This window comes from Drosophila hydei, unplaced genomic scaffold (genome assembly GCF_003285905.1).
Source record: "Drosophila hydei strain 15085-1641.00,03,60 unplaced genomic scaffold, DhydRS2 tig00008116-arrow-pilon, whole genome shotgun sequence".
NCBI classification, from domain to species: Eukaryota; Metazoa; Arthropoda; class Insecta; order Diptera; family Drosophilidae; genus Drosophila; species Drosophila hydei.
Genome location: NW_022045829.1, coordinates 2,494,913 through 2,516,293, shown reverse-complemented (window position 1 = coordinate 2,516,293; position 21,381 = coordinate 2,494,913). Strand labels below are relative to the sequence as shown.

At 35.8% G+C, this 21,381-nt stretch overlaps 2 protein-coding genes across 2 annotated transcripts in view; one reads left to right on the top strand and one right to left on the bottom strand.

The window, feature by feature from the left end:
• Nucleotides 1-21,381, bottom strand: part of LOC111593659 — a 56,250-nt gene that overhangs the window by 5,851 nt on the left and 29,018 nt on the right. Inside the window, exons 3-5 of the mRNA XM_023306545.2 lie at nucleotides 5,666-5,877; nucleotides 4,069-4,204; nucleotides 3,624-3,757 (exon numbers count right to left, since the gene is read on the bottom strand). Coding sequence (XP_023162313.2) covers nucleotides 3,624-3,757; nucleotides 4,069-4,204; nucleotides 5,666-5,877 — 482 coding nt within the window. The remainder of the gene's footprint in view (nucleotides 1-3,623; nucleotides 3,758-4,068; nucleotides 4,205-5,665; nucleotides 5,878-21,381) is intronic.
• On the top strand, nucleotides 1,406-2,661 carry LOC111593660 (glycoprotein-N-acetylgalactosamine 3-beta-galactosyltransferase 1-like). Its single transcript, XM_023306546.2, has 3 exons — nucleotides 1,406-2,265; nucleotides 2,314-2,531; nucleotides 2,590-2,661. The coding sequence occupies exons 1-2, from the start codon at nucleotides 1,429-1,431 to the stop codon at nucleotides 2,500-2,502; spliced, it is 1,026 nt and encodes a 341-aa protein (XP_023162314.2). The 5' UTR covers nucleotides 1,406-1,428; the 3' UTR covers nucleotides 2,503-2,531; nucleotides 2,590-2,661.

Here is a 21,381-nt window from a genome sequence, read left to right as displayed (position 1 = left end):
TCTATAACTACTTTTCAGATTAAATTCCCAATTAATCAACGATCTCTATAACAGATTCGTATATTATTTTCCCCTATTAAAAATATTCACTTATATTAAAAATATTCACTTCGCAGAGTATTTAAATATCGGTAAACTCTTTTAACACTGCGTTCGCACACACAAATAATTTACGGCAACAATAACAAAGAACGTAGACGTCAAGCCGTCCTATGTTGAATGTCTTAGCGGGCAGTGGGCGCGGCAGGGAAAAAAAAGAAGAATCAGCTGACAACCGAAACGTTTCTTAAAACAAACGCAGCAAAATGGCAGAGCAAACCCAAAAAATGTCGGGCCATGTCACATGCCTCGGCTTTGTAAGCTCCAAAACTCGAAAACTCTGTGAAATCATGCGGAACTATGACAGCAGCCAGGCGAACCCCTGACCCCCCTTGCCTACTCCAGCCCGTTCACCTGCCGGAATATGTGGAAACTACCTGCTGTGGTTGCGGCCATAAAACAGCCAGCCGAAGTAAAAGGCATAAAAAGTGACTGCCTATCAAAAATGATATGGTATATATGTATATGGCAGAAGTCTAGGCGGAAAACCAAAGCGAACAAAAAAAGCTAAAGCACGCAGGTGCCAAAAAGTGTGTGTACGTGTGTGTATGTGTGTGTGTGAGAAATGAAAAATCACACACTAAACGCTAAAAGATTGCCAAACGATGCAACTGAACAGAGGGCAAAGAGGGGGAGGCTAGAGAGCAAACGGAGTGCCGGAGCGAGCGAATTTTAGGTAGAGTAGAGAATTGAGAGAGAATTAAGGGCAGACCACAGCTGGTCTGAAGAAGGAGAAAGCTAAACATGCTTAGTCTAAATAAAAATAAAGTGAATTTCTATTTAAATAATAAATAAATATAATAATAAAATAAAAAAAAAAAAATTTAAAATGATAAAACCTAATATTTGAAACATATATTCATTCATAAAATTTAATTTAAATGTAATTTAAAAATTAATTAATTTAAAATTTAAAATTTAATTTGAATTTTAATTTTAATTAAATTTATAAACTAATTAATTATAAAATTAAAAAAAACTTTAAACTTATTTGTAATAAAAATTATTAGAAGAAAAATGAAAAATTATAAAACTGAATATTTGAAATAAAAAATTAAATTTAATAATAATAAATTTAAATTTATTCTAAAAATTAATTCGTTTCAAATTTAATAAAATATATGAAAAAAATAAGTCTTAGAAAATATTTAAGACACAAATAACCAATTTTATGGTTAAATAAATATTTTAGTTGATATGAACTGTGTAGCTTGGTTTAGTTAAATGCCATTAGATACGGCTATCAAGCGATATATTTAGTATATAATATCAGAGCTAGTTGCAACGAGTCTTGACATCGTTTCGGTTTACACTCTCCATGAAGTGCTTATGAAATATATAAATAAAATAGAAATGTCTAATAACAGCAAGAGCTTTAATGAAGCTCGCTTGCTTTGGGCCCTCATTGTGGGCATAGTCGTGGGATATATTGTGACCGAGCTCATCTACCATAGAGCCGCAAATCGGCAGACAGAGCTTAGCATATGGCCCATGGAGCAGCCTTCGCTGGCCGAACAACTGACGAAAGAGGTGCGTGTGCTGTGCTGGATAATGACCAATCCGAAGAATCACAAAACTAGGGCACTGCACATCAAACACACCTGGGGCAAGCGCTGTAATATTCTGCTTTTCATGAGCTCCCAACTGGATGCAGAGCTGCCCACGATCAATTTGAATGTGCTCGAAGGACGAGAAAATCTCTGGCAGAAGACGAAGAAGGCGTTCAAGTATGTGTATAACAATCACTACAACGATTCGGATTGGTTCTTTAAGGCCGACGATGACACCTTTGCGGTGATCGAAAACATGCGCTTTATGCTATATCGATATGATCGAGAGACGCCCGTTTACTTTGGCTGCAAGTTTAATCCCTATGTCAGGCAGGGCTTCATGTCTGGTGGAGCTGGCTATATCCTTAGCCGCGAGGCATTGCGACGACTTGTTGTCGAAGGCCTGTCAATTTCTGAGCAATGCAATTCGAGTCCGTTTGGCGTGGAGGACATTGAGCTGGGAAAATGCATGCAGAATCTGAATGTAACCGCTGGCGATTCGCGCGATGCGTATGGGCAGGGTCGCATGTATCCATTTTATCCCGGCCATCACTTACATCCCACTCGAAACAGCTCGTTTTGGTACTGGAAATATATATACTATAATACCACAGACGTAAGTGCGTTGGTCTCTGCTGAAACAGCTAATCGAAGCGCCATTTAGTGTTCCAGCTGTGTCGCCAGTACGGCCATATCCTTTCACTATGTCAAGCCCCACGAAATGTATGCATTTTACTACTTTATTTATACTCTAAGACCCTATGGGCTTATTGATAATGTACAATTAAAGCTGCCTAACAAATTGGCGCCAGGGGAATATATACCTGAGCATATTGAAACAGAAGACGAGTGATCTAACGATAAATCAGGGATCTTAATAAGGTATGGCAAACAGTATGTCTAAGGAAACATTTACAAGTTTTGAATGCTCTTCTTACAGCAATATCAAATCGAAATAACAATTGGGCAGATGAAATCAATTAAATCTTTGCAGTGTAATTAAAAATAACATCCTCTTAACTCTTCATTTAAATTTAAATTTAAATTTAATTTAATCATTGATGTAATATGAATGATTGCAATTGAGAGTAGACATGTTAAATTATATATAAATAATATATATATATATGTATATAAATATAAATATATATAAACATATATATAATAAAAAAATCTCAGTGAGCACTTACATAACTTTCAAATTCATTTGTTTTCACCTTCAAAGAGGCATATATGCATATAATTTTGGTAAACCTATAAATCTACAGTAACTTAGTTTAACGTCCTGTTTTCAGCTCCGCACTATGTATATGGATGGATATATACTATAAAAAATTTATACTATAAAAAATTTCTAGATTGCCTATTAACGTTTAAGCCATATCAGACTTAGTATTTCTTTACTTCCCACGCCTTAGTGCGCAAATAGATGAAATTGTACTAAGTTTCTAGACTCTATTTTCAATAACAACGAAATGGTGTTCGTCTTTTCTCATATTTAATATTTTCTCATTTTAATATTTTCTCATATTAAAAGCAGTTGAAGCTCTCTAAAATTATTTGAATTGATAAACCCAAATACCATTTAATTATACAGATTTAAATATATTTAAAGGTATTTAGCAATGGCCGTATGTTCGAACAATTATTTCGAATAGCTTCGTGGAGCAGCTTACAAATCGCTTCACTTGCAATAATAACGTCAGACTGAAATGCTCGATAAACAGCTCTTAAATTTGCTCCTTTTATGGCCAACAATTGGGCAATTGAAGTGTAAACTAAGTGCTGAAAAGGAAACTTTTAGCCGAATTGGCTGTACTGGCGACTAATTGAAAAATTGCGGGGCTATCAATTGGAAATTGCCTCGAAGCGCACACACACTCCACGCCGCGCCACTTGCAGTCACTAATTGAATGGCGGATCGCAATGGAGATGGAGATGGAAATGGAAATGGAAACCGAAACCAAAACTTACCACAATACCATTAATAGTCCATGTCAAATTAGCAGCCGGTTTCGAGTATTTAATTGAGCAATTGCCGTCGACCAAATCGCCAATGCGATAACGTGCCTGTATGCCGGTAACCACTGTATGCTCTTCCGGTAACTCTGCCGCACAGACAGCCAGAGCGAGACAGATAGAGAGAGGGGAAGAGGTGAAGAGAGATGGAATTAGCTGTAGGCTGCATAATGGAAATGTAAAATTAGCTGACCAGCACTCGAAAAAAAATGGCAAAGGCTGGCGCCCATTTGTCTAATTAATTTGCTTTCGTTGCAGTAAGGCAAGGCTGGGGCAAGGCTGGGGCAAGGCTGGGGCAAGGCAGCCTTTGCCATTTGCGCTAGGTGCTGATAGTATTTTTATTGCAATTTTTTCTATTTTTGTTGTTGGTATTTTTTGGTATTTTTTTCATTTTACTTACCCACTACCTCCATTTCGCCGGAGACCATTGCTGTTTGAAATGTGGGCGCCTCCACAGATATTTCGCATGTAAATTTGCCCGAAATATTCAGCGGCACCGACTGCAGCACGACATGACTTTGATTCGAGAGGTTTCGCTAAAGGAGACAGAGAGAGAGAGAGGGAGAGAGAGAGGGTGTGTGAGTGAGTGAGAGATGAGTGCAATAAAAATTAGTTGAAAAATTGACAGGATGCGCTGCATAGAAATTGAATATAACGCAATGCCAAAGAGAAGAAAAAATAATGTCGGAGCATCGCAGCAGATGTTGTTGATGAAAGATACTGGGGCAAAAACTGAGCCATGCAGCCATGCAGCCATGCAGCCATGGCGCTATACAGTTATGGTTGGAGCTTGCATTTTAAGTCGATCTGCCCCCCGTTTTGATTGCTTTGAGTCAAAGCAATTTCGCCTTTTGGCTCTGCTGTTGATTTGTGATATTAAAAAAGAAGTCTGTTATGAGCTGAATGGCATGAAGTGGCTGGCAGATCTTTTATTTATGAGCTGACCAGCGCAAACAATAACTGTGAAATGCCAAATTCAAGCAATATTGTAACTAATAAAACGATATTTGGCGCCAAATGCAGGTCAATTTGACTATAGAAATATAGAGAAAATTAGGAATTCTTTTACAGCAGCTGCCGTCTGTCAGTGTTGAAATTCATTGGGAGTTTCTCGTGAACTATTTGCATTCGTTATGCTGTTGAAAACCAATTATTAGCTGCTCATTTAATTGGGGCCAGCGATGTTTTTACTGTTTGTCGAGTGCATTCACTTGTGCCCACTCGTCGGCCACTTGAAATGTATGAAATTGTTTACGCGAAATTTAATCTTTGACACGGCGAGCTGTAAACTCGTGCAGAAATCCACTTAATAAAAAATTAAATTTTAATAAATTGCATTAAAAGATCGACTTTAATATGCAAAAATATGACACTTCGCTCCGGGAGTCGATTGGATTGAAGTGAACTGGATTCGTTTACGTTCAATATTTAACCCAATTTGTGTCCGGTCGCCAAACTAATTGGCCCTCCTACATTTCAACGTAATAATTAAAGTTGAAAACTTCGCTCCGTTCGACTTTTATGGAGTATTTTTTATGCAATCTACATATATTGTTTTTTAATGAGCCGCAAGTCAATCGCGTTGCCAACTAATTGGGCAATGGAACTCACTGGATATTCTGTCAGCTCTTATTGTTGCTGCTGCTGCTGCTACTGCTGCTGTTGTTGTTGTTGTGCATAATTACAACATTCAGAATTTCAGAGATTGCTGTGAAAACGCTTGAGAGAGTAGGGAGGTACGTAGAGGAGGCAACATGCTGGATACGAATGAGATTTTTCCTGGCTTAATGCAATCAGCCATTATGGGCATAATTTACAGTGCGTTTGTTATTTTATGACACGCAACTGCAGCATGTGCTCTTAATGGTGGCCAAACGCTCAGCCAGCCAACATATATGTAGATGTACATAAGATGTATTTACTATATGTATTTATATATATATATATGTATTTATGTATAAAACCCAATGTGCAGACTCTTTAGTCTCTATACTCACCTCAACGTTAAGGCCACTTGTCATGGCAAACACTTTCATTGCCGGATTCTCTTTGGGGGTGTAACGATAAAACTCACGTTTGCCTTTGTACCATTTCACCGAATATAGCGTATCGTTTTCCATATCGTAATTACAGGTGAACAAGGCATTGCTGCCACGTTTAACCGCCTGCGGTATCCTAACCGTAACATCCTTGAGCGCCACAATAAAATCTGCAAAGCATAACAAACACAACACCGTGATAGAGTTAGGGCGTTAAATGAGTATATAAGAATATAATTTTATGTGTTTCGCTAAATGAAATTAAGCACAGTCGACGAGCTGTGATGAGTCTCACGTTACACACTTGGACCAAGGGGGAGTGGCACATTTAGTATAATTTGTTAATACCCTATCAAGGCTTTAAGGGCAGGCGGACTGTGGGCTTGTTTGTATTATTATTACAATGGCTTAACGTGGTTAACTGACTTTGTGAGCCAGACTACGCTTAAGTGTGGTTTTTTATACAAATATTTATGTACCTAAGCATTTAAGGAAAATCTGCAAAGTATCGTTTATCCACATTTCATATTGAATGTCTCTGTGCTTGGAAGGAAATTATAATTAATGAAGCTGAGCGAGGCATAAATAGCTGCAATGGAAGGGAGAGAACGAGAGGAATGGCGAACGAAAGATAGTGAGAGAATGAGATAATGAGAGAGAGGGAGAAGAGGAGAGATAGTAAGAGACGGAGTGAGAGACAGAGAAAGAGAGAGAGAAAGAGAGAGAGAGACAGAGAAGAAGAGACGGACTGAGATAGTGAGGAAGTGAGAGAGAGAGAGAGAGAGAGAGAGAGAGAGAGAGAGACAGAGAGAGACAGAGAGAGAGACAGAGAGAGAGGGAGAGAGAGATAGAGAGAGAGATAGAGAGAGAGATAGAGAGAGAGATAGAGAGAGAGATAGAGAGAGAGATAGAGAGAGAGACAGAGAGAGAGATAGAGAGAAAGACAGAGAGAGACAGAGAGAGAGACAGAGAGAGACAGAGAGAGAGGGAGAGTGAGACAGCGAGAGAGAGAGAGATATAGAGAGAGATATAGAGAGAGAGTGAGTGAGAGAGTGAGAGAGTGCGATATAAAGAAAAAGAAAGCGAGAAAAAGAGAATGAGAAAGTGAGAGAGAGATTGAGATAGTTATTGATGGTTGCTTTCCCAGAAGAGCAGAATATATATGTATATAAAAATATCCGAAATTAAGATATAATGCGAAAGTATGAGAATTGCATAGACGAGCAACAAAGGCAAAGCAAACACTTCATATGCCAGTGTCAAGTCCTGCTGTCTAATTTAAAGTATTAACCCAAATAAACTTCATAATTGCAAGTGCAAATTGACATAGAAATGTGATATACCTGCTTCTACCTGTTAATGTGCCTTATGAACTCACCGTGCTATTTTTGATGACCAAGACATTATATTTGGCATAGAAAAGTCGGAACTTTAAATGTTTGCTATCTGGGAAATAAGCTAAAAACTGAGAAATGACCAACTGCGGCATCAAAGGGGGAGACTAAGGGACGACAGACAGACGTGGGGCGGACATACAACAATTCAGACACATAGATAGATAGAGGAGCAGAATGAAAAACGGAAAACCAAACTTACAATAGAATTTTACAAGCAGCATTCGAGTATGATAAAGCTGGGGTTGAGCTCCCACTCCAGCTACCTATTGCAGCTGCGCTGTTGCTGTTGCTGTTGCTGTTGCTGTTCCTGTTGGCAACCAGCTAAATGGAGAACCATTAAAAGTGGACATTTGTAAACATAAACTGACAGATAAACACCCCAGCGAAACTTTAAATGCAATCCCACATGCTGGACGTGGCCGGTTGGACAATAAGTTGCCCCAGCAATTTTCATTGGTTTATATTACCTGTGAGCACCGCATGTTCAGCTAGAGAAAGCCGTTAAAATACTTAACAAACGTAGATTGTAAAAGTTTTTACAACAATATAAAATACCAGGCAAAAGTTGTTGTTATACGTACTGCAACCACAACAATCGGAACAACAACAACAGCAGCAAATGCAACCTCTGCTGAAGGACAATTTAACTCGCCAACAACGGCAGTGAGCAATGTGGCCGAGAGAGACCAAGAGGATGAAATTGTGGAATATGGCGATACGATATGTGCAGCTGGAGCAAAAACAAAGCACACGCTCTCTATATATGGGTCAATATGAAACAAAAACCATTGTGAGAATCTATGCGAATAAAAAACAAAACAAGTAAAAGTTATTCGAAGAGTCGACGAAAGGCTAGCCTGACTAGCAGCTGTATCCTGTAAGCAGCTTTGTTATGCAGTTGTAGCGAAAGCAAAGCAGATTCGATTTGAGATTAGAATCAAGGCAATAAGAAGATATCGATTATAGATACATATAGATATAGATAATACGCTTGAAGTCTCTCAGATAAGTTGGCTAAGATTTTCAAGCTCCAAGATAACTATGTTTAGACAGTCGGACAAATGGATATTGTTGAAGAATCAATATAGGCAATGCAGATAGAAATGCCTCTCATTTATACCACTCAGTTACAGGGTATTACCGAGAAGAAAACACATCGAACTTTAATGATAGCCAGCAATTCAAGCTGTGCCTGCGACTGTGAACGAACACAGCGGAAAAGGGCATACCTATTGGTCGTATATGGCGCTATTTAGTGCTACATTTGTTGTCACATGAAACGCACTGCGGAGAACAGAACAAAATGAAAGGATGCACACTGTCAGTGTGTGTGTGTGTGTGTGGGTGAGGTTAGAAACTTGCAACTTGCTTATCAAAAGCTGTTCCACAGTGAATGGGACCGAGCAGTGCCTTCTATTGCTACGATTCGTATGTTCAGACTTGTAATTTGCGCATATGCCATGCCCAATATAGTGTGTTGTTTTTTTACCTTTCTTTTTCTGCTTTTATTTCTTTTTTTTATTTTAGTTAAAGGTTAAACTTGTTATTGTTTGGGGTTTCCAATGATTGCTGCATTAATTGAAATAGGCTGCGTTAGGAATAGAGAGAATGCGAAGGTCTTAAAACAGTATACGAAACAATGATTGCAACAAATTGAATTGTCTTTTTTTTTTGTGAATTTGAATTTGTTTATAACTGTGATTTTTCCACTTCTTATTTCCCCTACTCATAATAACTAATTTCATAGCTAACTCTGATTAACTATCGCCTTTCTATTTGATTTTCACAGAGTTAATCATTTTTTATCTACATTCAAATTTATATGGAAATCTTCTATTGAAGTTATATTTAGTTAAATATTAAATATTGTCAAGTTTTGCCATTAAATATTTACTTTATGAGCAATAAACTTGCATTTCTCAGCTTTGCTGATGTTTTTCTCTTTTTGATTTCGCTTTAAGCCAAAAAGTTTTTCCTGTATTAATGTTATAAGCGCTGCACAATTTCCACCAAGTAAAAGCGCCAAAACTTTTCACATATATTGCTGCGATTTTATTTTTCTATCTTTTTTTCGTTTTATGCACATAAATACTCTGATTAGTTTTTCTTTTATATTTTCAACTTGCAACAAATTTGTCAGCAATTCAACGCTTAGAAAGACATTTATACATTTGATATGCAGATTCTTTTGTTGGATTCGTCATGCACACAAATAATTTTGGTTTATTTTTTCATTTTTTGTTTTGCCTGCTTCTCAGTTATTGACTTTAATAAGTTGGCTAAGTTTGGCAAAAAACTTTGTAGACGAAATGCATTTGAATTGGACATTAAAAGCTGATCAAAAGTTAAGCAGCCAAAGCGAAAACTGCGGGCCAAACACCTCAAAGTGTTGTTCAAAACTCTGGCAAAACAAACAAAGCAAACGATTTGATACCCGCTGGCTAAGCAGTGGGGATGCTGGGGTGTCTGAGGTGGCTGTTGTGGTGCGGCAAAGTGTTGCCAAATAACGAGGGTACCACTGAGAGTGTTGCCTTATAAGTGTTGCCACAGAAGTGACAACCAGGCACACACACACAAGTGTGTGTGAGCGAGGGAATGAGTAGGAGAACCACTTCAGACCGAGACACGCGACCGCCGGCAGCACCGCAATGACCTGACCAGAAAAACTGCTCACCAGCTGATGACTGAGGACGCCGACTGTCGACTGTCAACGGTCGACTGTGGACTGTCAACACCGCAACCAACACCAACCGATCCGACTGGACCCTGTCCACTCTGTTCACTTTTCGACTGGCCATCCTTGTCTTGCAGCCATTTCAACTTTGGAATTTCAATAAGGTTCTGGACGTAGCTGAGCGAAAATGCCGCAGGTGCTGGTAGGCATAAAAGGGTAGCAGCGGGTAGCGTGCAGCAGAAAACGCAAAAGTAAAGCAAATAAGCCAAAAAGTAAATACATAAATTAAAAGTGTTAAGGCGCGAAATGTTCAATGCGTGAATTAAATGAAATTGTGTACTTAACAACTGAATATTTGAGTTAAGTGTCGTCTCGGAGCGCAGTTTTCATTCCACAATTGAAAATCAACAATTCGGAATATTTAATATTGATATTTAAAGGACTAAAGTTAACTTTATAATGCAATTGTTATCAATAGCTGCTTCAGCTGTATTCGAGTCAAGTAATTGGTACCTGAACTTGTACTTGTTCGGTTCTGTTCTTAATTTAATAGTTAAGCGTTATACTGTGTACTATAAACTGCTTAAAAGTTTATTTATATATAATTTTATTTATTTTTTACTATAATTATTCATATAATTCCTTAAATATTTACCTTTTTATTATATTTTTAATTATATATAATTAACATATATTAATTAAGATATATTTATATTTATATTTATTCAATTATTTTTTATTGATTTTTATTTTATTTTTATTATTTTTTTAAATTTATTCATACATCTATATTTTATTTTCAAAATTAATTTCAATAATTAAATTTAATTAATTTACATATTAATTGTTTAATTATATTTTATCAAATGATTTAGTTGCCAATTGAGCTAGTTTCATTTAGTTCCATTTACAGATTTGATTTAATTTGATCTCACTAGAAGAAGACTCTCTTCATGATAAACGCAACTAGTTTATTTATATTTTTTTTGTAACCTCTACCATTGAACCCAAAAATTTAGTTCCTTTCTTTCTCTCAATTTTCTCTATTTTCCAAACAATTTTTTATCATCAGCTGTCAATAGTTTATGCAGCTGGCCAGAGGAGTGAACAAAAAGTGGGCAAAGAAATACAGTGAAAATCATTACATAAAAAGTGTTTTATGTTTTGCTATTGCAACTTTGACCAGGCGGCGTATGAGCTACACACACACACACTCATACACAGACGTGTTCGTGTTGTTGTTGCTGTGTTGGGCGCGCTCTCGAGTTGGAAGTATTCCAAACTTTCAAATAGCAACAACTCGTTTTGGTGTTGCTGCTGCTGTTTCTATTTTTGTTTGTATTTTGCCATAAAACTTCAAAAAAAAAGAAAGTAAACTAAAAGAAAAAATATAGCAAATCGAAATAAACGCATTTTTATATGTATCTGTATTTATGAACCCCATAAATATGTCAAATAAATTACAAAACAGTCAAAATATTGTGGCATCTGTGTGTTACGCTCCCTGTGTGTGAAGTCATTTATGACGATAAGGCAATATATTTATATATGCTATATATATATATATATTGAGATTGTTTGTGCTGCAAGTGTCAACTTTTATTTAGGCTCTGCCAGAAAATATACGCTTGAACTGATTGGTATTGCATGTCTGAAAATAAGACAGATTTTTGGACTGAAAATTTAACTGACCTTTTAATGTATATATATATATATATTTTTATATATATATTATTTTGACTTTTCCAAAGACTTTTATTAGGGACTTTCCAAGCTTTTCTTAAATTAAAGAAATATAAAACTAATTCATTTTGAAATATATAAAAATCTAGGCGAAACACTTTGACACTGACTCATATTAATTCATATATTTTATTTATCTATTTGACAAATCAAAGAGCTTTTGCATATAAGCCTAATTCCATTGTGCTTTGAGCCGAGATTTTAAACATTTTTAATTGGTTTTTAAATACATTTTCAGCACATCAATTCAGCTCAAATATTCTCCAATTAAAAAAATTGTCTATATTTTCCATAACATAGTTTTAATCAAAGCCCGCTCTAATACCATTTGATAAGTATATTTGGCATTGGATTTTGTTCAAACCTCAAAACAATTCGGAATATGAGCCTTTGATAATATGCTGGAAAAGTGCGCTAGCAATTTTTGGGATGTCATCAAATCTGTGGCAAATTTTGCCGCAATATTCAAAATAAACGCAATGCAAAACAAAGTCGAGCGGGTGAGTCTGGGCGGTATCATGTACGAGGGTTGCCCGCAGACAATTTCATTAGAGCATAAAGTAAAAAATTAAAAGTACATACACTGAACAACGAACACACACACACACACACACACATTCGTACTATAATGAGCATTGTGCGGCTGCTGCGCAGTGTGAGGTAAAAAAGTGGGCGTGGCAGGGTAGGTAAGTAACCAAAACCGTATGAAAAACTAAAAACAAACACAAAAACGCACACCGTTTGCATTTGGCGCATTCACAAAAATGTTTGTCACTGCAATGCAAATGCAATTCACACACACTCATGCCCACACATACACACACACTTGTAGTGCTTTTGTGAATTGTGTTTTTTGTCGGGCTTGTGGCAGGGGGCTGGAGTTTTTGGTTGCCTGCGCTGCGCTGGACTATTAAATAAACATGCAAATTATTGCGCAATTTTTGATTACAATTTTTCAACAGGCAGCAGCAGCAACAACAACAACAGCAACGGCAACAACAACAGCGTCTGCCTGCATATTTGTCTATGTAAATCGCAGTCTGATGCCCACTGTGCACGCCCTCTAGCCTCTCACACCCTGGCAGCCATTCAATGCATGCATTTAACACTCAACGCCTATTTTGCATACAAATTTTATTATTATTGTACATATTTGTATTGAATCGCTGGCAATGGCTCGACAATGCCAACAACAGCAACAGCAACAACATTATTTAGCATACAACAACATATTTGTTGTGTGTTTTTTTTTTTTGGGTTTTTTACTTTTGTTGTTTTTTTTTATTTTTTGAGCATTATGCAAAAATGAAAATCTGCAATTTCTCGCTTGACATTTGTTTGTTGTCATGTTTTCTATACTTTCGACAATTACCACAAAAAGTGAGCTTCATAGATAAATTTGAATCTAATCGTGTTGATGTTGATTGTTCTATTAAAATTTTTTTAAATATTGTTTAAGTGTGATTAAGACATAAATTAGCCTATAAATTCTTAAGTATTCAGGTCCATATTGTGTCATATAAAGGTAAAGATTTTTCATATTCTGAAACAAATATAAATTGTATATAGCAACGACTATAGCAAGTTTCGGCAATATTTACATGCAAAATACAATTTTAATTTATGCAACAATCCATTTCTCGCTAACGTCGAACCGCAAATCGAGCCATCAAATGCAGCTAAACAACAATTTTAATGGAAGATATGTCACATAGATAGATAGATAGAGAGAGAGCGGGAAACGTAAAGAAATTGTGTATGGAATATTCTGCAATGCACTTTACATGTGAGTTTTCAGCAACTGTTGTCAGCTACTGCGTATGAAGGACTCAGGATGTTGTTGAATATTGCAGCTTCTTTTTTTGTATTCGTTATTTCGTAACTCCATTTACCTAACTGTCGCACTCTTTGAAACCTGTGTCAATCGACACCCAGCTCTAGCGGTCAGGTGAAAAAAAAGAAAACTGAATTGCGAATTCTGTGGGCACTTCAAAAAAATGCTTCTGAAAATATGGTGAGAAGGGAAGCACTCAGAATTAAAAAAAAGAGCAACAAAAAAATCAAACTTACAATTGTGAAGTTTTCAAAGGATAGTAAACTCTGAAATGCCCTCGCCAATAGCATATAGTAGATATATTCTATGAATATAAAAATATATTGGAAATAAGAAAAAATAATATAGTACACATATTTAAAGAATTTATTAATAATTTATTTGTAATATATAAATAATATTAATTTTTTAATTTTTAATTAATTAATATATTTTAATTATTTTACTTATTTATTTATTTAACTAAAGCCTTATTTTTTAATAACAAAATAATATGTGTTTTTTTATGATTATTAAAGACTTAATATGATTTTTACTTCTGAATACACCATTTTTTTTAAAATAATTTCATTTGTTATTAAAACACTAACAAAAACTTTATTTTTTTTTAAACTTTATTTTTATTTAAAAATCAAATTATTTATTTTTGAATTCTGGCATAAGTTAATAATTCTTTGCATTCCAAGTAAAACTTCACAAAATAAACACGTTTGCACAAATAAAGTATACAAAACCCTCAAAAAAAAGACAAACTGAATAACCATCAACGGGGAATGACCCGCGCGTTTTTCATTGCCTTGTTCATTGCATATCAATGGAAATGAGTTTTTACCAAAAGTTCCTCAGACTTTGGCTGGCGGGTGGGTGGCCTTTTTGATTTCAATGGGGATGAGGCGCCGCCTGCGCTGATGATGCTGTTGGCGACGCTTTGGCGGCTGCTGACAAACACACACACACACGCGCGCGTACACAGTCTCATGAATGGCATGCACTGAATTACTCAGTCTTCAGCTCCACCCCAGCCCCACACAAACTGTCCTGAGTCAAGTCTGTTCTTTTGTATTCCTCTCGCTCAATGGAGATGACATGTCAAATGCATGAACAAATAGTCGTTGGCTTTACTTCTGCTTCTTCTTCAACTTCTCCATCAACATCATCGCTCTTTGTTTGATAGATTTTCAATGAATTTTCGCTTATTTTTCAATAATACGCATAGAAATGCATTTATTTTTATTTTAGTTGCCATTGGGAATAGACAGTGTGGAAAATACAACTGAGAATTTTATTTCTATTTGTCACAAAAATTAATTTAAATTTTCTCTCGATTTGGATTTTGGTTTGTTTTTTTTTGATAAACTTTATTGTCGAGGTTTCGAACAAGTATTTTAAAAAAATATTTTTTTCTTAAAATTATTTAACGAAAGCCTCACAAATTTAGAAGTGAATTGTTAAATTATTTTTATTTTATATATGAATACGATTTAATGTAAACATTAGGTATTAAAAATTTTGTAAATTAATCAATTTTTAATTTTAAAAAAATTAAGCTTAAGTTTAGATAATAAACTCAAATTTAAATATTGAGAAATATCACGAATTGTAATTTCCCACTTTAAATCTTGTGATCGTTCAGCAAAAATTGTTAGATACAAACTTTGCTAGCTGTGGCATATTGAAACGAGAATATAATGTTAATGTCAAAACTATCAACTGGGGCAATCAATATGGGAATGGTCCCAAGGTTTACACCCTCTCTACTCTGCAGTTCGCACATTACAATGCCATTTGAGTGCCATAAACAAAATATAAAATGTTGTGCATGAACATACACTGCTACAGCTACATCTGCATATACATATCTATCTGTCGAGTGTTACGAGTCGCTGCCAATGTACAATTCACATTTAGATTAAAGTGCTTGGGCTACCAAAAAAGTGCCAGCACGTCAAGAGCCCCAATCGTTGGTAGAAAGAGTCAGCAATGTCAGCTGCTCCAAGGTGGAAGCTATGCGCTCTCTCTTTCTCGCTGTGGCCAAAACATTGTTTAGTAATTTATTTTATTTCAGACAGTTTTTCCCAAATCTACCAGAAGTGATGCCCCATCTCGTCTACTTCTTTATCATCGTCCAACTGTTTGCCGTTGTTATTGTGATTGTTGTTATTGTATTTATTGTTGCTACTTATGCATCGTCATTGCAGCAGCTACTCGAACTCAAAACTCCAGGCTGAAAAATTGCCGAGCTACGTGCTGCCTGCATCTGTGCCAGGACAACGATGAACGAACGAACGAACAAACGAACCAGCGAACGAACGTCCTTAACATATTTCGTATGCAAAGCATGAACAGTTCTGAGCTGCAGCTGAAGTTTCGGTGGGAGTTGAAAGTTGAAAGATAAATTGATATTTTGAGACTGCAACGGATAGTATTTACTTTATGGCCAATGCGCAAACTGTAAACTGTCCATTGCCATTTAAGCCAGGAAAATACCAGCACCAACTCAGAAAACAAAAACAAAAATCAAGACGTAATAATAAACTGTAGCTGCAGATACCTTAAATTGATAGCATTTACTAGATGCCTTATATGGGAAATGTGATTTGCATATCGATATCTCTATCGATTTTGAGCTAATGCAGAAAGTTAATTGGCTACTTTAATTAATCTTCATATTTGTTTAAGATAAAAGTTCACGTTGGCTATATTTTGATTTAAGAAACTTGTGAAAATTGGTATGAATTAGATGCCTCTCCTACAGCCATTTCTCTAGTGAATCTTAGACATCAGAATCGCATCGATAAGTAAAAGCATAAATATATAACGCTTTTCCAGGAATTTCAATATATTGTTTTATATGTATTTTATTGATTATCCAACTTCTTGAATTACCTTAAAAAAAAAAAAAAATAGAAAATCTCATCCATCTTCTGGTATTTTACCATTAAAATTTAAAATAATAATAAATATCTATATGAGCTACTAAATTTCATTTAGTATTTGGAAAAACAGTTCCAAATTTCTAAATTTGATTAATTCATTGGTTAATTCATTTCATAAACCACTTTCTCGTCTGTTGAAAACGAGAAAAAATGCCTGAAATTTGTCAACTTTTCAGTTCATCCAATTATTCGTAGGGTATATATACATCAAAAAAAAAAGAAGAAGAAAAACTGAACCCATCTGCTAAAGCTGCAATCCTTTTATTGTTCATTGGCTATCAGAATACCTTAATTAAGAACGCTCAGACTTTTGCAGACAGTTCAGTAAACTGTGCAGCTGTCTCATTGCAACTCACTCCAGCAACAAAAAAAAAAACCCTTTTCTACCTTGGATAAGGGAGGAGGACAAAAAAACAAAGGAAATGCAAACCGACAATTTGCAGTTTACAGTTAACAGCAGGCAACAGAATATACGTGGCACGTTATTGCAAAAACATCGAAAATTGGTTTGTTTGATGGAACAATGTCTGCACAAATTCGATACGGACTCCTGCGCCATATATATTAAACACATATATAGGCATATATAAAGCGAAAAACCTCTGCAACTCTCGGATAGAACAAAAATGAAATTACGCATTTATATAGCTTTCCATTTTATGTGTACTTCATTGGGCTCTTGGTTAATAACTTTGGGGAACGTTCGTACTGTCAAATGGCATCAAGCCACAGCGAGGTGAAGCTAACAGTATTCCAATTAACAATACTCCAATTGGATGCTGCATGAGCGATTTTAGTCGCAATTGTTAGCTTCAGCTACAGCTGAGCTTAAAGAGCTTGAGTAGACACCAGCTTCAATTGGGAGAAACGTAAGTTGGTCTAATTGGACGGGTTTAATATATGTAGTGTATATAAGCTGGGGAATAAATAAATAAAGGATTGTCAAGTTGGAAGAACATTGAATAGGAAATTGTTAAAATATTAATTTTATCAAGTTTCACTTACGGAAATATGATGATTATAGAAATATATTGAAAGTTTCAGCAAATAAATATAAATTTTTAATATATATTATATATGATATTTTTTATATATATTTACAAAACAATTTTTTATAAGCTTATTAACTATTAGAAGAACTATTTAAGTCAAGGTTTTTCCAATTGTCATTCCATGCAAAAACCGCTTTAGTTTTCATTAAAGCGGTATCATCTAAGAGAATCGTCATAGCACATATCTATTGAGCTACATACATCAGTGCCTAATCTGTTCTTGTCTGGTCTAGTCTATGCTGGCTTAGACTGCTTTGGCTAGAGCTAATCAGATTTACACAAATACGGCTAATGCAGTAATAAAGACCAAAAGCTAGCAAATGCCATAGACAAGAAGCTGAAGCCACGCGCAGGCGGCACTTGAAGAGCTGCTTATCAAATACAAATTACAAATCCAAAGCGAAGAAAAAAACAACAACAAGAGAACAAACAACAACAACTCACAGGAGGATAAGGCGTTGGCCACAAAACACAAAAGCATGATTGAGGGCCCAAATATTTTATCAAATGAATGTGCCATAATAAATGAAGGAAAAAAAAGGAAGAAAGAGGCGAAGCTGGCAGACTTGTCGTTGACTTTAAGCTGGATATAAGCAGCACGCACAACAGGCACACACACACACGCATAGATTGTGTGTCTTATACACAAATCTTAAGTCGAGTCACTTCAACATAATCACACGACAAGCCGAAAAACAAAGCTAACGAACTAATAGATGGACACACAGATTGTTGTAGCTTGTTCTAGTTGCCGTTGCTGTTGTTGCTTGTTGCTATTGATAAGCATCGAATTCATTAATTTATATGTTCCATGGCCATCAGGCAGGCAAGCAAGCAGGCAACTAGCTGATAGCGCGCTGCCAGTCGAAGGAGTTGTCTATGCCCACGTTTTCTACACGATAGCTTTGTAATGTGAAACTAAGTGATTTGCTGTGTGTGTGTGTCTGTATATATATCTTCATTACAAATCCTAGCTGGGATTTGAAATGAAATGACTGTGTCCACACACACAAGCCCACGCCCATAGAAATGTCTTTATGGCATGACCAATCCAGTTGGCTTTAAGCACTAAGTTCAATCAATTTTGGTCAGACAAAGGACTCAGCCCAGAGCTTTGAAACATGTCTCTGACAGCGTGCAGTAAAATCTTCAACTCAAATAATATGTCACAACAATTAAAACAAAGGGTAGCAAAATGAAACAAAAACGCAAACTACAAAAAGCGCCGAAAAACCCTTTGAAAATGAAAGTACAAATTTGTGTTGACAACGAGTCGTATACGTAATGTGCATGTGTTCACTGAGCTGGTGCACTTGACAGCTCTGCCTTTATGTTGGATTTTGGGTCAAGCACAAGTAGAAGCTCAAAGCGAGCTGTCAACTGAGCCAAATGATATATGGCCAATCGATGATCTTTGAGCAAACAAAGCCAAATATTTACACAATTAGAAAATAACAGTAAATCACAAGTATGTGTGTGCCTGTGTGCCTGTGTGTATATTATAAATCAAATTGAGTCAAAAGATGTAATTAAAATGCCGGCTAGAAGAAGCAGAAATTGTGGTTAATAATTTGCATGCCAGCTGCAAGTGCAATTGGCCAATTAATATACACAGAGCCATTGACATAGTCGATGCATATAGAATATATAAATATTTACACATATATTAAAGGATTTTTGGTTGAAATATAATGACAGCATGAAGAGATATTGAATGAGGTTTGAGATCGTAAATAAGATTTTCTGCGCACATAAATTAAGTGGATTACAAACACTTAAAAGGGATTAAAATGGCCAATATGCATGTATTTCAATACAAATACTTAACACATAAGATTTTACATCATATTTGAAACACATTTGATAAAAAGTCTTCGCAACTTTACTCAACATAAGTTGAAACGAAGTGTTTTTAAAGAAACGAACATTTATTTGGCCATAGACTAATCCGCTTATTCATTAGCTCTATGTGTCTCTCTCTCTCTCTCTCTGTGTATGTGTGTGTTCAGCTAATTGACGTGTGGCCAGGCTGCACGGCAGAGCCAAGTGCCTCATTCATAGCAATTAAAAAATGCAGTTATGCATGATTTTGACGCAATGGTTGGGAAAATTCGAAAGCTAACGGCTCAATGCACACGGCAAATGGGCTACACGAGGCGTGTCCAGGTCACACACACAAATGCATACACTGAATTGTGCTTGCAGCTTATTGCGAGCAGTCATAAAATAGAGCTGCAATTTTGGCTCAGCATTCTTTGGTGTGCACCTCAAAAGCTACCTCAAAGAAAGCAGCCTCATCAAAATGCAATAAGTGCCCAATCAAATTCGGGCTATGTGCCACAAAAACGGAGTCAGAGCTACAGACAATGGCATTGGCAAATCGTTTGCCTGCCTCAATAGCCACAACTCATCATTTAAAGAGTTTGTCCGCCAGGTGAAAGCAGTTTTAATAGGGCTTCTAGATATTGAAATATATAGATTTGATTTGAATTAAATTGTGGAAAATGTAGTAATTGCGATATGCTTATTAAATATTTTTCAGTAGAAATATATTCTATTAAGCGAAACTTGCGCCACATTTTGGTTGTAATTAAGTTTGACTTATTATAAATGTAAACATATATAAAATAAAATATGAATATAAATTTATTAAAATATTTATTTTTAATATGTACTAAGTTTATAATTTTTTTAAATTTTATATATCTTTTTCATGCTGCAAAATTTGTTTTGTTTTTTTATATTCGCTCAGAAAGATAAAAGAGTAGATAGTGTAAACTAATCTGGTTCCTCTCCTTTTATAGAATTAAGATTTCTTCGATATGTCCAGTAGAGAAGTAGCGTTTGACACTTAACTCGAGACGTTATTGAGTAAATCGACCAAAATAGTTTTCTCAGTTGGAGAAAACATTGTATTGCATAATTTCAGAGCTGAGATTAGCAAGTTGCGCAGGTTGTTTACTATGGACGTCCTCTATAGATAGAGCTATTAGTTATGAACTATTATTATTATCTATATATATTCCAAACATTTTATACAGCTAAAGCTCACAACACACATATTAATAGTAAAAATATATATATATGTATATATAATATATAATCAATCAAATTTCAAGCACTTGTCGCATAAATTCTCTGTTAAATCGCAATCAAAATTGTCCATTCAAATTTCTCTCAAATGCCAATTCACGAATGCTAACAGGTGCCAAAAAAAGGTACAAGCTGGTATTCGCATTGCCAAACTGATTTAATTTGCTATTTGTTTGGCATTTTTTTTTTCATTTTTGGATGCTCAAAATATTTGTGAATTAGCTATAAAATCCATTGCAAGCCATTTGGGTGTGCATACAAATTGCATTGCATACTTGCAGGTACTATCAAATTGTTTTTCTACTTCTTAACAAACAAGAAAAAAAGAGAAAAAGCAAAAAGGTGCCGCTATTGGTGTGGGCGGGCGTGGTGTATAGGATTGAAATTCTTTGCCTTGCCATTTGTCCATACAGTCTGCTAATTTTCACAGACATCAATTCGTAGTGAAGCTCAAAGTACGTGTGACAATGTGCCAGCTTCTCGATATTCATATTCAAGCCAACCCTGCCACGCCCCTTTGCAGCGAAGTTTACGCTGATTTTGGCACGCACACATTTTGCATACTGATCAGCAATCAGCGAGGGTTACTTGGTGTTTGAGGCGTGGCGTATGCCTGGGTGACGAACACTTTGGTGTTTGGGGGCTGCAAATTAAAATTCCACTTTGGCGTTTGGGGAATTCAATTATTTCTTTTCTCGCTCACTTCATGGTCATGCGAGTTGACATTGACAGTTGAATCTTCTCAGTCAGTTGCTGTGTGGTCAATAACTAGAATTTTGCAGCGATTCGATTTGCGCGCCGTCTATCGAGAAAAAAATAGAAGCAAAAGGAAGAAAAGACAAAATACCAGCGCATCATTTGCAGCAAGTTCTCATGCCCTGCGATGCTGGACAGCAGTGGAGAGGGTAGCATAAGTTGAAGAAGTTAAAAAGAATAAAAATTGAT

What these genes read in the sequence shown, in the direction of transcription:
- LOC111593660 (XM_023306546.2), top strand. Translation starts at nt 1,429, where the DNA reads ATGAAATATATAAATAAAATAGAAATGTCTAATAACAGCAAGAGCTTT. An exon ending in TATACTATAATACCACAGAC is followed by an intron (nt 2,266 to 2,313) that starts GTAAGTGCGTTG and finishes AGCGCCATTTAG; the next exon opens with TGTTCCAGCTGTGTCGCCAG.